The following is a 17,789-nucleotide window of genomic DNA, read 5'->3' as shown; positions in this document are numbered from 1 at the left end:
TGCAGTGCAAAGGAGATGACACTAACCATGCAGTCTGCTAATAGAGCAATATGTTGTCAAGCTAACTTTTTTTGCAAGTCACTTAACAACCTGATGTACTTTAAACAATCCAATAAGCACAAACCTGCCCTTGACCCTGCAATGTTTGAAGTGCTGTGAGGTGTCCTACCCCAAACAAACAGAACACCGTGTAAGGTCAGTACAGTGTGGAACATAGCGTTAGACCCTGAAACTTAAACCGGTGTCACAATGCTTGTGTCAAAGGGGTTCAGCATGCTACACATAAACCATGTCCTTGCACCATCATGCATATGAAACTACTGTATGATAAGTGTCATCTCCCTTGCACTGCACACTAAATGACAAAACAGAAACTGCTTTGAAAATATAATCATGTATGGCTTTGAGACTTTTTTTTACTGTGATGTGTCATATTTTTATTAGAAAGATCGGTGTAGAGGCAGTTGTGAGAGGAAGTTTTGTGGTCTGTATTTTATTCTTAATTATAATTCATATTCATAGAGTAAAGCTGTGCAGTGGAGAGGTCACAAGGCCTCAGTGTAGAAGTGACGTATAAAGGGTTCGGAAATACTTTGAGTTGCCCACATTTAGTTAGATGACATTATGGTTTGTGTAGAGAATACCAAACAATCACCCCAATTTGGTATTCATTTTTTCAACTTTATTAACTTTATTTCACACAGTTCTACAACCACAAGCAGATGGATCAGTCTATGCGCCATGTCACATAAGCCACTTCTCATGTGATAGAAGTTTATCTCTGACCTCTCTGAAGTAAAAAGGGGTGTCCAGATTTTGACACGACAGTCTCACAGTTTGCCTCTTAGTGATTATTTTGTACCGTTACATGTACCTCCTCAGCGATGAAAGGAGTACATGTACATGCCTGCGGGTTAACTGTTAGTTAGAGTTAGTGGGAAAAAGAGCTGCAGAGACAGCCCCTCACATCTCTGTTCCCTTCAAGAGGCTAATGCTTTATTTATAACACTGCTCCCCCCAGGTGCACACCTCAGGTCCCTGCACAGCCCTTTCTCTTCCCCACAGGTATACTCTGCACCTCTGCCTCGCACCGCGCTACCTAGCGCACCTTCACATGCCTTTCCTTTTAACATCCCACTCCTGCAGCTGCATAAGAGGAGGAAGTTGAGGAGAGCGATACAAAGACTTGGTGTGACGCACATACAATCTGCAGACTGAAGCGGTTTCACAGCCATGGTCTCCGATGTCTCGCTGCAGTTCTCTCGTGTGTTTGAGAGAAGGAACTGAATCCCCTATCCTCTAGCCCTGCTCACTCCCACAGAGCCGAAAAAACACCACAGAGAGCGAGAGATGGAGTAAAAGAAATGTTGGGGAACACTAAAGGAATGGAGAAGTGGAATCGGAGGGGAGGTGATTGGAGAAGACAAAGAAGTGGAGGGGGGTGTGAGGAGGAAGGAGAGATTGAAGAAAGCATGATAAAGAGGGAAAGAAATAGTGTCTCGCTCTTTTTAAACTTGGAGATGCTCAATCCCTTCTTCTCACTCCAACCTGCATTTCTGGGTCACTAGAGACATTTAAACTGCACTTATAATTAACAGCTATTTTTAAACAGGGAGGGAGAAGTGGAGCGGTGGCGAGGTACAAAAGCATTAAAATTGCCCCAGATTCGCTATTGAATAGGACACATCAAGGCAATATGCTGGCAGATCAAAGTGAGCGAGGAGAAAGGAGACAGGGCCGATCAGTGGGGATAAATTGTTCCCTTTATAATGGCATAAGAATAGACCTCTCTGCAGCTGAAACAATTTAATAACTGCATTCATTACCTCTGTCCAGCCTGTCTTTCTGTCTGTCTGCTGCACAATGTGCAACCGTCTTTGCCATGCACTACCTCTCTTTGTCTCTCTTTCCCTCTTTCTCTTTGTCTTCCGAACTTATCACCTCACTCCTTTTCTTTCTTTACGCCTCTCAGTCCTCGTTTTCTCTGTTCTCCTTCCTCTACCCACCCTCCACCAAATCTAGCATCCTCCACCTGTCCTCCAGCCCCTTATCCCCGCCGTCTTGCCTTGCCTCCTGCATACTTCAGCAGTAGCTACAGTAGCAGAGGTTCCACTGAGCCAATGTGCTGCAGGCCCCACAATGAAGATGTGCAATGTCTGACACTCTTGGAATGAGAGCCCTAATAGAAGGGGAAGCGGTTATCACAGAGCTCCCCCAGGACCAGCCTCTGTGTGCCTGACGCTAATTATGGCGCATGCAAATGAATGTGCAGCATTAAAGTCAGGAGGAGCCTGCCTGACTCTGTGTGGAGGGGTGGTGTGTGTGCGTTTTGTGTAGTGTGTGTGTGCGCGTGTACAGTGTAGAGACTAGGTTGTTCCCACTGTTAGTATATGAGCTTGTTTGGATACTTATAATTGTGTGTGAGTGCATGCATGTCTGTGCACAGCAGGAATAAACCATCAGGCCAACACCCATTTTACCTTTTCACACCTGCATTGGTTTAGGTACTTACAGCGATTCATTCTTTATTCTTTTATTCATTAGTATAGACTCAAGGAGTGGGCCATGCATCAAGGATTAGGATGAAGAAATCTCTCTCTCTCTCTCTCTCTCTCTCTCTCTCTCTCTCTCTTTCTTTCTCTTCCTCCCCCCCCTCCTCCTCTCTCTCATGAACAAATGTGAGGCTGAGCAGAGAGGATCTCACAGGAGGATTCCTATAAATACATCTCGCTCACATTCACAAGCAACCTCTCCAAGAGGGCGTCTTTATTAAAACCATTTTGTCTTCCCTTTGTATACTCGTGTGTATGTGTGTGTGTGTGCGTGCGTGCGTGTGCGTGCGTACACATGTGTATATCAGCATATGTTTATAATGTTAATAAGTGTGTTAATTCATGTGCACATTGTGTTTGTATGTTTATTTGTGAGAGTTAGTACACATTTAATTGTATTGAACTATTTCATTATGTGTCTATATGTGACACCCATGTTTTCCCATTGTTGTGTGTGTGTGTGTGTGTGTGTGTGTGTGTGTGTGTTTGTGTGTGTTTGTGTGTGTTTGTGTTTGTGTATGTATATGTGTGTGCGTCCGTGTGTGTGTGTCTGTGTAGTCTATATGTTGGCCATCTTATCTCCCCATTAGCCTCTTGTGCCCTGACCAGCATTCCCTCTCTCCCCTTCCTGCTTTCTCTAATGGGTAATTTAGCCATGCTCGCCTGACATCTAGCCTATTCCTTGTTTAGTTGCCATGGCTACGCAGGCCTATGGATTGCTCCCTTGCTCCCCTGGCCTTGCTGTGGATGCTATAGATGTCTCAGCTATTAGAGGGCAGAGCTGCAAAACTCAGAGAGCACACACACAGAAACACAGCTTAGACTGCACAAATGAACAATCAAGTACTCTGACAAGAATATAGATTAATCTCTTTGCGGAATATAATCTGTGACTCAGATACGCACTGAAAATGACAGTTATCGTTAAGGTGAGAGCAATGATGTTTTGACGACAGGTTAACAACATAATTAAGGCAATTTTAAAGACCGGTTTTATAATTTAGTCATAACATCATCATTCCACTGAACCAACCAGGAAACTCATCTCAGGTAAAGCTCAGGGTATAATAAGTGATTTGATTCTTTATGTAATAATCAAACACAGTGGCAGAAATCATGTGTGTGAATAGCAGGTCATATTTTACACCTCGATACATCATCCAAAGCCAGCTGCATTGTACTTACCCAAGCATGATTGTTCTGCAAGATGATGACAGAGTACAATAAACTTGACTGGTCTCTTTTGATTTTTCTTTATAGTCATCTTAGGTAACTTTTAGCATCATAGTTTGCACTGTGTTGTATTTTTTATAAGGTTTTATCGTCTCTATTTCCTTGTTATGACAGATCCGGGCCTGGCTGGAGGCAGAAACCTGCTGATAGATGAGGCCCTTTTGTACTTCTCAAACAGAAATCATAACTCCAATCCTCAACACAGACACCTACAGAGGCCAAGCTAGATGAGTCAGTGTGGAAACATAAATGTGTGCATGTATTCAGTGTGTGTGTGTGTGTGTGTGTGTGTGTGTGTGTGTGTGTGTGTGTGTGTGTGTGTGTGTGTGTGTGTGTGTGTGTGTGTGTGTGTGTGTGTGTGTGTGTGTGTGTGTGTGTCTGTCTGTGTGTGAGTGTCTGTGTGTGTGTGCGCGCAGGTTTGTGTGGTATTGATTTTTATTTTCATTTTCTCAGTGAAATACTGTATATAAAATGTATTTGGAAAGTTCACACTCCTCTGCCTCTCAAGAAACTTTAGTACTTTGTTCTTTGTCATCAGTTTTATGAGGTCATTGTAGTAGATGCAGTGCCATATGCCAGAGCTGCTTTCTACAAAAGTTACACAATAGTAACACATGGAAGGATGAGGGTTGCAGGCGGGTGGGGGTGGGTGGTGGTGGGGCAGCTCTGGATTTGGTCTCTCTTCCTCATGTATTTTGCATGACTTGCACGTTGGAGGTAGAGGGTTGCAGCAAGGGGCTTCGGGGTCAAAACAAACAAATGAGCTTGAAGTTTTCGTGCTTTTGCGGAAGATCATGTTGTCTTTGAAGTTTCCACTATCGAGAGCAAAGGAGAGAGGGAAAGGCAAACGGGTATAGAGAGTTAGGATAGGGAGAGCAGCAAGGGAAGGAGAACAAGTTATAGAAGTGTGAAGCCCTTGAGTTGAAACTGTGCCTGGCTGGGCCTACAGAGAGCAGATGACAGTAGCTTTGGTTTCTTTTGCGGAGCTCACAGTACTTTTGCCTTACATAACCCCTCCCATTGTGCTTTTTCAATTATTTGGGGAGAAATCTTAAGTATGCACTTTAAAAGTTAATGCTTTCATGTGTTCCGGAGTAGGGGGAAGAGAGGGGGCGCATCACAGATCACACATAAAGGAGATGGCTCTGACAAGTTTTCAGAATATCGACAATTATAATATTCTATAAGGTATATCAGCTGAGTTTAACAGTGCGCAGCAGTGTTATGGGAAAGAGAGAAGATAGGCAATGAGAGACATAGCATTGTAAGACCAGATGCAAGCAGCGCAAACTCAGACATTCTTATTTTTTACCCCTTCCCCCATCCCAGATTCCCCTTAAGGTGCCCCTTACCCCCCTTTTCCCCCTCCTTCTGCCTCTCTGTGAGGTTAAAGCGCACCTTCCCACTAAAGGGCTCTGGGGTCACGCATCTGCATGTGAAATGTGAACCCGCTGACATTCCAGGGCAGCCCTAAGCCGTGCAGTCCTTTTGTTCACTAGGGTGCCAGTGTCAGGCCTAACAAGCCTGGCGAAAGTCTCTGAGGAAGGAGAGAGAAAGACGAGTAGAGAGGTTGGAGTGTTATTGATGCCCTCTGCAACCATCCATTTTCACAAATGCCAAAGTAGGAAAAACAGAAAAGTCATGTTGCTTGAAATGGTAATACAAATTATAAGTTACTGCACAACCTCCGAATGACATTGTTGCCATGAGCTGCCTGTAATGACGTTACTTTGGGTATGTTAAAATTGTAATGCATGGAGGGGTGAGAGGGTCCATATACTGAATAAGGTCAAGGCAACCATAAAAAACAGCAAGGTTTCCTTGACAACAATACAGACGTTAGTGACTGTGAGAGCAGTGTTGGCACTGGAATTGCTTATATTCACAACTTGGTATTTAAAAAAAAAAAAAAAAAAAAAAAAAAAAAAAAACTGCTGTTTCCATGTCAGCATTGTGATTTTCGTATCCTCAAAACTTGACTTAACCTTGTATGTTTAACACAACAGAAAGCTTTCAGGCAGACCTCAGTGGACATGCAAGCGCTTTTAAATCAGGCAGTACACAGAGGTGCTATGGCAGGGCTGGGGTCCTTTCAGTCTGTGAATTAAGTTCTGAGGCACAAAGGGCAGCTATTCACCAGGCAGTGATGGACTTCACACTGGCCTTTATGTCCTCACTGGCAGGCAGAGAGAGAGAGAGAAGGGAAAAAAAGTTGTGAGGAATAAGTGAAATAGAAAACAGAGACATTGCCCAGGGAGCAGAGGTAAGGACTGACAAATATTTTAGTAGAAAGTATTAGTAAAAATCGTCTCTGGAAATCCTACACGTGTTTGGATCGTTCCACTGACTGTTTTTTTCTTTTTTTCAACTCATTATATTATTGCATGTAACGGCTGACAGACAAAAGCAACATTGAGAATCAAATAATAGCTCTTCACCAGACAAGAAAATGCACATCATTTAGAAAAAACTGCTGGACAACAGGTGTCAGTATGTGAACAGGTGTTAGAGCACGCACAGAATATACAAACAAGTTATATTAAGATCCTACCCTATAGGACTGTTAACATCAATTACCCCAGAAACTACATATGAATAAATGTCTAGACAAGATACATTTAGAGATATAATCTCTGATCAATAACAAGAATATGACCAAGATATATAAATTGTACAATAGCAAAATAAAATTAAATCTACTTTAGATTGATATATATTTTTAAAGTATGATTTCTTTAATGTATTTTTAAGGTGTGAATATTTTTACCAACTTAACCAGAGCCACATGGATATTTTTTTTACAAACTATCATTAGTCATCACATAAGTTATGACTCTTCATTGTAAAACAAGTACCCGTCAGCAGATTAATAAAAGTGTCACATTTTGACAGTAAAACTGAGCACAGTGTGTGCACCTGTTATTGCCATCTTGAATCTGTTTTATTTTAACTCGGGTCTCATTTGTGATCGGTAGTGATCTCTAAAATCAACACCTACTGCACCAAGGGATGTGCCCTGCCTGCTTGTCCAACTGGCTGCACCGAAAATGCGCATGTACACATAATCACTTCATTTTCCAGCTACACCGTGCACTGTAAACACACATACACACACAATGTTACTATTATTGTGTTGCATTTAATGAGCCCCAGGGTCCATATGTGCTGCCACCAAACTTCCAAGAGGTCATACACGCACAAAGTTACACACATATATCACACCGCGCAAACATCCACAGCCCTTTTCACCATACACTTTTACTTACACATATTGTAAGTGGGGCCTTATACTCCCATCCCACATTCCTTCCCCTGGGGAGCCTGGTGCAGTGTGAGTGATTCAGTTAGCGTTACTACATTAGAGCTGTCCATCCATCCGGTCTGCTTTTCCAAACACATCCATCCCAGTCCTAGTTAAAACACTGGGGGATCTCCTCCACTCCACCTCCACCCCCCCCCACCCCCCCCAAAGTCTTTTATGATGTCCATAAAATGGAAGAGTGCAGCTTTACTTGAACTAATAATATCTGAGCTTACATGGCCGTGATTGATGATCTTTAAAGCCAGCCCGATCGGTCTCATCTTTCTTCAGATTTTTATCACTGACTTGTTTGCAGTCATGTGCAATCACAAGCACCGGGAGAGGTAACAAGTGCTTGATGTATGATGCTTGAGCCACTTTTGTCAGCTGCGCATTTCCCTTCTCTCCTTCCGCTTTTGTTTTTTTCTTTCTCTTTTCTATTTTAACCCCAGGATTCTATATGTTGCCTCACTTAAATTTGTTGCGGACTGTTGGATTATTGTACTCTCTCTCTCTGTCTCTCTTCCTCACTCTCTCTCTCTCTCTTCCTCTCTCTTTCTTTCTTTCTTTCTTTTTTCAGATGGTGGGAATGTCTTCTCCTGGGGGATGGGGCAAGAGGTGAGCCAAACATTTTTCCACTTTTGGCCCTGCCAGGAGAGGCAGAATAAGCACAACCATGAACTTCAGGCTTTTTTCATATTGCACAAACACACCATCCCCCTCACACACACAAACGTCTTCCATTTTTTCAAACATTTTGAGAAGATCTTTTTTTTTTTTTTTTTTTGCCAGAGTAGAGATTAAAAGGTTTTGGGGTGCTCTGTGTCCGAGCCCTCCCTTCATGCACTTAATATCCTTCATGGTGTGCCAAGAACGTACATCTTTTTAAATTCTATAAATCACCTTTATGGGATCTGCTGTTTGTCCATTTCAACTCCTCTGCCTCACATGGACAGAGCAGGAAATCCTCTTTGTGGAATCTACTGTAGTTTATGCATGTGCATGCCCCTTTGAATGTGCAGAGCCAAAAGTATGTGCATGTGAGGCAGTGTGTGTGTGTTTGTTGGCCCTGCCCTGTTTCTCCTCTTCTGTTAGATAAAGAATCCCACCTGTCACTGAGGATTGTTCTGGCCTTTCATTTAAGACGTTCTTTAAAGTGCCGCATCATTACACAGCCCTCAGACAGAGCCCAGAGAGTGTAAAACCTAGGCCCACCTCAATCCCTCTGTTCCCCTCTCTCTCTGATTCTTTTTCCTCCCAGCTTTGGTGTTTATCTGTGAGGTCGTTTGAAACCACAGCCAAAATGTGATCACTTTTACGACGTGACAGCAAGGATGACGCTTTGCCAAGACAGTGAAACAAACATGGAGGTGAAGGTTAGAGAGACGGGGGGAGCAATGAAAATGTTAGACATCAGCTGTTATGAGCTTTGACGTGGCCTTGGCTTCCACACTGCACTTTTATTTTGCAGGGTGGCTTCTAGTCTAACTAGACTCATTGGATTTTCATAAGCGTCCTCACGTCTATATAACTCTAAGTTAGTCTCTGCAAGGGCACTGTCTATTTTCCCTCTCCCCACATCACGTTCTTTCTTTCTCCTCTTTCTCCTATCTTTTCTCCTCCCTCACTCTTCTTCTATCCTTATTCCTTTCCACTCTACACTTCTTTTTACATTTTTTTCTTACTCTTCCTCCATCTATCCTATCTTCCTGCACTCTCTCTCTCTCCTCCGTCTTGGAGCCGTTCTGATGATTGATTGTTTCTCTGTGCAGTCTGACAGGATGTAGCACACTCTTGGCCCCAGGGGCCCCGAGCAGACTGCACCACCTGATTAAGACTCCTCCTGTAATCAGCCGCAAAGTGCCACACCGAAACTACTCCCGTCAACACGTAAGAAAATAAGAAAGGTTCCACCTCCTGAAAGATAACACTTTGTTTTTTTCTGGATGAGACGTGGGATGATGGGTCATCTTGAACTTTTTTTTTTTTACTAAGCTCATACCTTCTTCTCTCTGGGGCTTAAAGGCTCTTATGTATCAGTAGCAGTAGAAAAGCAAAAGGTCTTAAACCTAATAAAGTTCTCCGCTGCCTTACCAAGGTAAACCCAGGCAGCTCTAACCCTATTACTGCTGGTAATAGTATTACCGATAGAAATCTCATTGTTTTCCTCCTATTGAGACTAAAAGACGGACGGCCTGCGCTGTATCACATGATTGAGGTGAGAAGGAATTTGAATGATGTCAGAGAGCGCATGCCACAGCCAGAATCAATATGGTAACAGCATAACAGGGGTAGCAAGTAAGTGTTAAAGCAAGCAGGAGAACGAAAAGTGGTATATCAGATGTTTTGTGGAGTAAACAATCGCTTTCAGATTCACTCTTTTTAAATGTAAAACATTCTCATCTAAATAGTTATCAGTATTACTACTAGCAACAGATTACATGAAGCTAAAGCACAAACAGTGCTGTTGTTTTTCAGGCTGGAGAAATGTAGTTGAGAAGCAATAGCTTGTACCATGTGTTTATATATGTCTGAGGTGTGGCTTCGGCTCAGTGTGGCTATCCGGCCTGTCAATTGCAATCCTGTCTGTAATGTAATGATGAGGGTGACTCATCAGGCATGGTAAATAATAAAGGAGTCGCCCTGATGGTGGTGGAAACCCCGGGCTTGGTTCCAACACAGTTCAGGCCTCATCGAACCCTGGGCCTGTTCCAAATTGGTGTTAATATGGTCTGGGCTGCAGCAGTACAGTAAAATGAGCATTATTGATACCATGTATCTACAGGCCCGCCTCTGTGTGAGAGAAGAGAACATGAGAAAAAAAAAAAAGGAAATATGGAAACATGTTCATGTGTGTGTGTGTGATGGCACATGCATGAGTGTGTTTGTATATTAGTTTGTGTCCGTGCATGCTCGTGCTCTCAAATGTATGTGTACATAGTGTAAGCGTCTTTGCCTGTGGGTGTGTTTGGTATTTCGCCATGCTCACATTTATATCTGTCTATGTTTTCCCTTTTCCTTCCTGCTGATGCCATCAGTACACACGTCATGACTGATGACAGTCGTTGCCACAGTCTGATGCTCTGCTGCTTAATGTCCTTTTTGTTTATTAATTAACTGCAGGACATATATGCTGAGAGACACCTATTGATTCTACTGCTGCATTAATTGATTTTGTGCTTCACTAATCATATTGTTGCTGCAAGATCATTACTAGGCCTCTGTCTTGTCTTTGTGTTGGAGGACTGTGTGTTGATGCAATGTGCTGTTCGTAGTTTTGTGGGTGAAGTGTTGAATGCAGTTGTCATTTTGAAAGATATCCGTTTATTATGTGATGCTTTGTTGAGAATAAGAGGGTGATGACAAGTAAATCCTGACAATCAAGGACATGTCTAAACTTTAAGTTTCACATGTTGTATTCTTTACTAGATATTAATAATATTTATACATGTTAACACAAGCAGAACACTTAGTAGTATGTATTTTTAATGGTTTTCAAAATCAACCAAGTGCCATTGATGTTAGAAGTTTGAGTGCAAACATTAGCTGGAATTTGAAAAGAAATAAAACATATTTTTATACCAAAAATACCAAAAAGCTATTTTCCCTCATCAACCCATTTCTCTTTTTCTCCACCCCGTTCTCTCTGATACATTGTATGTATCTTAGACATCTAAAATAATTTTGCAATATATTTTGTATGTGTTGCAAATCTCCTGATACAGACACATACAAAATTGTAGGCGCAGAGGCAGGTGGAAAAAAGTTAACCTGAATTCCACTGTAGAAAGTAGGCAGCAGAACCCTGACAGCTAAGAAAGAGTGGCCTCTGATATAAAACACTGCTATTCTATCATTGGAACAAACAGATTCCAGTGTTTGTGTGTATCTGACTGCCAGCGGTTCCCTAGTGAGTCTGACCGGGGTTACAGTGTAACCAAAGCGTCTGTCTCCTGCTCACCTCCCAGATCAGCCGGTTCAGCTTGACTGGGCCCAGTTGTCTTGGTTTCATACTGACAACTGTCTGGGAAAGGTCTGTCTGGGGTTCAAGTACATTAAAGTCATCCGCTCCCCTCCCACTGAGCCCCCAACACAGATGGCTCCAGATGCAGCTGGCACAGCATGGAGCAGCACCTGACAGTGCTCATTCACTCAGACACACACAAAAATACACATATACAAGTATAAACACATGCAGGCGCGCAAAAACTCAGGTATGGACACATCTGCTCACTTACTGTACCTAAAATGCAAGCAAACCTACACTCACACACTCTGATGGAAGCACATGCACTCACACCTATAAATACATAGACACACACACTCACAGCGGGAACATATGCTGCGGCGCATCTACAAATCCTCACAGTAGCGCACATTCGAATAAGCAATTAAAGACCCAGATTACTGCGTGGCACGCACACACACAGTTGAAATGTAAACCCACACATATTGTGCTCACTTTCAAACATATGCCAGGGCATGCTGACGTGCACATGAGCACAGCGCAGAAATCCCTTTGTCTCTGCAGGAGCGAGCAGGAGCAGGACAGCTGAGAGAAGTCAAATTGAACACCCTCACCATTTATAACGCAGAGAAAGAGATGTAAATTGAGGACAATGCATTCTATTGTGCTGCACGAGATGCTAAGGTTATTAAGCTTTTGTGTTTGAATAGAGTTTTTACACAGACACACTCACCGATGAGGGATTGCATTGCCAGGCAGTTGTACATGATGGTAAATGAAACATGAAACACAGTAGACTTTTAGTCTGAAAGAAATATGCAATGTGCCTTTTTTAACAGTATATCCTCAGTGACAGCGGTTTGAGTCAGATGAATTGCCAGTTCCCTGCGTCATATATAACCACACGAAGCAGATATTATAACAGGGCTTTACAGAGATGCACTTAGATTATGATGCTTCGGATATGGTATACAAGCCCTCTTTGACAAATCTAACAACCATGCTTACATTCAGGAATGTCAGGGCAGAATGAATTAGGCTGAGATGAAAGACAGATCGGAGTCACTTACTGGTGCCGCACGAAACTGGAAAATTGTTCTTTCCCCAAAATTGAAATGCCACTTTGGCATGTGTCTTTATTTAACTATTCTGTCTACGAGCAATGAAATCATTGGGATTAAACTTTTATTTAATCCTGTGACTGACACTGTATCATTATTTTGCTTGCAGGGACAGCTTGGACTTGGAGAGGACAGGATTCACATCGCTACTCCTTTTCTTCTCGACTACTCCCAGCTAGCAGAAGTCATGCAGATACAGGCAGGGGACAGCTACAGTGCCGCTGTCACAGGTGAGCCTCGTATCCGACCTGCTTTGGCAGCCCGTAGAGAGGTTTCGTCTTTCTCTCAACATAATTAGTTTGGCCTAAAGTGTTAAGTACAATAAAATAACACAGCTTAACTCAAATCTCCAAAATCCTTAAAAGTTGTATTCACTCGACATAATATATAAAACAACTTATTAACTTGAAAACCTTATTTTCCCAACAGTATCCCTCACTGTGGCTTTGAGCCATGCTAATTTTTCATCTACATCATTTCATTGAGTTTTAATTAACACAACAAGGATTCAGTGTCCTCAAATGACACCACTCGGAGCACAAATTCAACCTCATTAGCTCTCAATATCTCTTAAACCAAGCAAAATTGTGCAATACGGCACCCCGTTTCAATGTTATGTGGTAGATGAAGTACATAATGAATTGATTTGTTGTTCAACCAGATATCCCCTAAACTACTAAGATATGTCGATCCCTGTAGCTACTTTGTTATTAATAAGTCTGGGAGATAAGGAAGCACTGTCTCTCCTGCAATTCCTAAAAAGCCAAACTCAGAGCCCTCTTTGCTAACTGAATTCAAAAACAGCTAGTTGCAGATGGTCCAGTTTTACCTTTCTCTGTCTTCAGTCTCTAACTTGTATGATCTTCAGCGATCTGATTCATCTCCCCTCTGCTTCATAGGGAGCGACTGAACTGCCACGAAACTAGTTCTAATACATTTACACCATTACAAAGTGTCAGGCAACTACTTCTCCTTCAATTGCCACTTGCCTTCTGCCAGACAGATGGAATTAAAGTGGTTACACTACAAATGTAACATCAGCCACTTAAAGAGAAAAGGCATTGTACTTGTTTCAAGACCAGGGCACATTTACAGTATACTGCTGTGCTGCAATATTCTGTTAAAAGAATTGCCTATTGTTGAACAGAGACGTCTGCTGGCACTGTGTGCGCAGTTTCGCTGGAAATGCCACTGGTTCATTAAATGAACTGCAGTGAACATATTAAGTTTGGTCCCATTTGAATTCTTGGCGTGGTGAACACTATTTGGAGAGTAGAGCCCTGCTTGCCTCTGGTACAGTTATGTCTTTAGGTGATCTATAAAATGTTATTATTTAAAACAAGCTCTTTATGGATTGCTTACGAGGCATGCTTAGCACATGATTGATCTGACCTTTCACAGACGGTCGTTCTTTGGGAAAACATCAGCCTTAACCTTTTTTAGCTGGATTACCCTGCCAGCGTCTCTGTACGTGTGTGTGTTTGTCTGTGTCTGTTTCTGTGTCTGTCAGTCGGTATGTGTTTGTGCGTGTATGTTAGTAGTGTAAGCACGTGTCTGTGTGTGTGGTAAAACGCCATCGAGAAACGCCTGCCTCAGAAGCTTTTAGAAGGTTTGCTTCACTGAGATGAAAATAATACATTACTGATTGATTGATCAATCATGTCTGAAAGGGTATCTGCGTCTGTGTGCGTGCGCGCGCGTCTGTGTTTGTGCGTGCCTGCGTTTTTGTGTGTGCGCGCCAAGTCTATGTACAGCTTGATGCAGAATAGAGATTGATGGAGGCCTGCCGTGAGGAGGATACTCAGTTATCTCCTTGTAATTAAAATCCACCTCATAAAGATTATTGACTCCCCCACCACACAAACCAGCATGCTCCCTTGCTTGGCAGGGTTTGCAAAGCGCTTCTTAAAAAATGAAAAATAGCATATTAAGCAGCACATATTTCCCATTTATGCGGAACATTTAGATGTGGTTAAGTTATCGTAATGTGCAATAAAACCTGGATGTGAAATTTGTAATCCACTTTGGAAAATTGCTTACTATATTGCTTTAACATCCCCTGAAAGAGCTTTTGAGATGTGTGTGCCAGGTTTATTGTACGCCATAATTTAAAAGTCCTCAATGCAGGCAGTAAATATAAATTTATTAGTGGCAGGTTTAAATAGGCAGACTGAGGTAGTATGAGTGAGTGGATGCTTGAGTGTTTGCTGTATGTGAGTACATACACTGTGTGTGTGTGTGTCTTTGATAAGTGCCAGCTGAGACTGTGCTCCCTCTGCTCAGCACGCCATGAAGAAAGGTGAGTGTGTGCGCGTGGTGTGGGTGGGGTTACCGTCTCAATACAGTGCAGTACATCAACTGCTTCTCCTAAACCAAACCAAACTGACAGGATTTAATTCTCTATTTCATTTAACGGTTCTTAATTGGGGTCAGTGTTTCTTTTTTGAATTTGGAGGAAATCTGAGCTGTAAGGTTCAGGAACAAGCTAATATGCGGTGGACTGATGGAGAGAACCACTTCTGGCACTTAGCTCTGTTATTCTGCCTTGACCACAAAATATGCGTGTTACGATTCAAAAGTCCCTTGTAAATATGATCAAGGACCCATGATCCATGGTGCTGGTAATACATTGGTGGGGATGGGAAACATGAGAGGATCATATCAACACGTCCTTCTCATATGGGTCATTTTACTTTTCATAGTTAAGATAATATTTGTCATCGTAGCACTGGCATGTATTTCTTAACATTTACCCCTGTTGTTCATATCTGCAGCAGGTGGAGAGCTGTTTCTCTGGGGTCAGATCCCTTGTGTGTCCCGGGTCAGTGGCCATCCAGGCCTCAAAAGGCTCCGGACCCCCCAGTCTGTTCCACTGGCAGGCAGAAAGGTAGATGTGAGCGTGTGAGCGTGTGTGCGTGTGTGTGTGAGTGAGTGAGTGAGTGAGTGAGTGAGTGAGTGAGTGAGTGAGTGAGTGAGTGAAAGACAAATTATGTTTTCAGGCTCCTCAAGTAGATGAAAGCCGCAGGATTTTCTCAGTATATGAGTTTTAGCTGGATATGCATAAATTCTTAAAGGGTAAGTCCACACTGAATTACATACGGCTAAAAAAGCTGATTCTGCACTGCTTTCAATGGGTGTAAAGTTTAAAGAATATAGCACTCCTGACCACACCCCAATCAATGACGTCAAAGCAGGTGTTTAGCCTCTCACAGCTGGTGAAGGTGCCACAAATCTAGGGAGGAGGCTAAAGTGCAAAATACATAGTTTAAAATGACCAAGTGTAAAAAGTGTATCTTATGAACATGCCTTAAAACTGTATAAAAAGTAAATTTTGACCGCATCTGGCACACAAACAAAATGCCGCCGCATGCGCACAGGGGATATGATGCTATTGACAGGCAACCAAATAAAACGTGTTACCATGATTAAAATCACAGATTTCACTGGGTTTGAAAATTGGTGGACATATTTGCGATATTGTAAGTACATGGCTCAAAAAATATATAGCATAAGTCCAGACAAGTAACATATCATAACTTTAGACATTTTGCACATATCCTTCCTGGAAAACAAGTGAATCTTTAATGGAGATCTTATCTTGCACAAAGAGGTGTAAGCAAAAACTCCAAACAATAAACTTTCTGAATCAAAATCTTTTTGTCCTTAACTGGCCTATGCTTTACAGTTGAGAATGATTCCTCACTGTGATATTTACCACATCAACATTATGTGTCATTTATTCTCTAATTACAGTTCCATTCGATTTAGCATAATACAAAAGTGCATATGCATGGAAAAGTTCTCAGCTGCTTTGAAATGTTACACTTTTGTTTTAAAGTCTAAAAACTGTTTTCATTTTATTGCAGGTGTGTGATGTTGCCTGTGGTACCTGGCATATGATGGCCCTCACCACAAGTGAGTACCCGATCGTCCATCCCTTATTGTTCATATCTTTAATCTTTAATCTTTAATTGTTTCTGGAGCAGCGAGAGTGGGTCACCGAAGGTAAACCAGTCAAATTCCTCCTCTTCTCCCCTTTCCCCCTCTTCACTGGCTTCTCTTCCCTTTCTCCAAATTATGTCTTGCTCCTCCTCAAAGCCCCTCCTCACTCACTTTTCACTCATCACACCATAATTCACTTCAGAGGGAAGCATCATTAATGCACAGTAGGACCCAGCAGCTTGATGTGTGCTAATTATATTGTGTGTTTTACACGCTGGATGACTTTTGCTTAGTCAGTGATGAGCTCAGTCTCTCGTAATTGTTTTTTGGATATGATGAGTTTATAAAAGCCTGTGTGTGTGTGTGTGTGTGTGTGTGCGTGCGTGTGTGTGTATCTGGGCATGTTGCAGATGTGCGTGTTTACCCTTGCATCACATTTGTGTGTGCCTATGCATGTGTAGTCTTGCATTAAGGCTGTGCGCATACATGTATACAACATACATTGTATTTATAAGTAGCCAGAAAGACAAGATTATTCCACAGCTACACCCATCACACGCTTCTGTGAACTTAATAATGATTAGCAAACACTCAAAATCTCAAGATCATTCTGACACATTAAAACTGCGTGCAACTTTAAACTCCATCAATCCCACACAAAACTTTGACACGCACCATCAAACAACATGGCACTGCGCTCCGTGACTTGCTTGCGTTCTCCACAACCCATGTGATCCTTTTAGCACTGTACATCACTCTCAGTGCTATAGCTAGAAATGCTGCTCAGCCTTTGGCTAATCACACTGATTGGAGGTGTCCTTTGGCTCACCTGGGGGCTTCCAATCCTATTAGGCCAACCGTCCTGAGCCTAGCACACCCAGCAGCCGCTCGTGTTTGATCACTGGTGCTTAAAGCCCACACTTGTCCTCTTATGTTGGTGTTGAGGCATGGAGGAGAGGAGCGGCAGGTTGGGGTTTGGTGGGGGGGGGGTTAAAATGTGATCTCCTTAACTCTCTAGGGGGGCAGAGGGGAGTTCGGTGCCCCACCTCCCTCACTGACACTCCTCTGCTCCTCCAACTGGAGCTGGTCTTTAAACTTCAGATGTCAGTTGAAAGGCGGAACACTGCAAGTTGTTTCCAAGCAAAAGTGAAAGAGATGGAGGGAAAGACTCAGAAGAGGATGTTGAGCCTGTGTGTTTCTGTTGTTTTAAAGAATGTTTTTTGGACAGTGTAAGTGGTTGTTTTGAAGTTTACTTCCATTTTTCTTAGTTCACATCCCTCTATCTTTATTTCTCAGCCCATGAAAGCATAGAAGTTCTGTCATCTGGTTAGAAGTCAATACACCTGATCCCACAAGGCCTGTCACCTCTTTCTACTTTCTTCCTATCTCTACCACATACTCTACCTCCCCTTCATTACTCCCTCACTCAACCTTCCTCCTGACTGCTCCTCTCCCTCACCGCACACCCATCACCTTATCTCCCTTGTGGCTCTCCTTCTTCCTCCCCTCCTCCCCTCTTGCCCCCTCCTCCTCCTCCTTCGTCCCGGGGCCAGGAGCGCCCAGGAAGAACCATGTGTTTCCAAAGTGGACTGGATGGGAAATCGAAGCAGGGCTTCTGTGTTTATCAAGCCACAGCTCCGTCACCTTGCTCCAACTCCCATCTGGAGGCCCTG

The 17,789-nt window shown here is 42.7% G+C and overlaps 1 protein-coding gene across 2 annotated transcripts in view; it reads left to right on the top strand.

Annotated features, from left to right (window-relative positions):
* The window catches only part of LOC130170143 (X-linked retinitis pigmentosa GTPase regulator-like), a 297,248-nt gene that overhangs the window by 270,046 nt on the left and 9,413 nt on the right, over positions 1 to 17,789 (top strand). For both annotated transcript variants that reach the window (XM_056377305.1, XM_056377304.1), the window contains exons 8-11: positions 7,667 to 7,704; positions 12,284 to 12,404; positions 14,949 to 15,061; positions 16,041 to 16,089. In XM_056377305.1, the coding sequence (XP_056233280.1) occupies positions 7,667 to 7,704; positions 12,284 to 12,404; positions 14,949 to 15,061; positions 16,041 to 16,089 (321 nt within the window). The remainder of the gene's footprint in view (positions 1 to 7,666; positions 7,705 to 12,283; positions 12,405 to 14,948; positions 15,062 to 16,040; positions 16,090 to 17,789) is intronic.

Source organism: Seriola aureovittata, chromosome 5 (assembly GCF_021018895.1).
Source record: "Seriola aureovittata isolate HTS-2021-v1 ecotype China chromosome 5, ASM2101889v1, whole genome shotgun sequence".
NCBI classification, from domain to species: domain Eukaryota; kingdom Metazoa; phylum Chordata; class Actinopteri; order Carangiformes; family Carangidae; genus Seriola; species Seriola aureovittata.
Note: the sequence above shows the minus strand (reverse complement) of the source record. Positions and strands in the feature narration are given on the sequence as shown.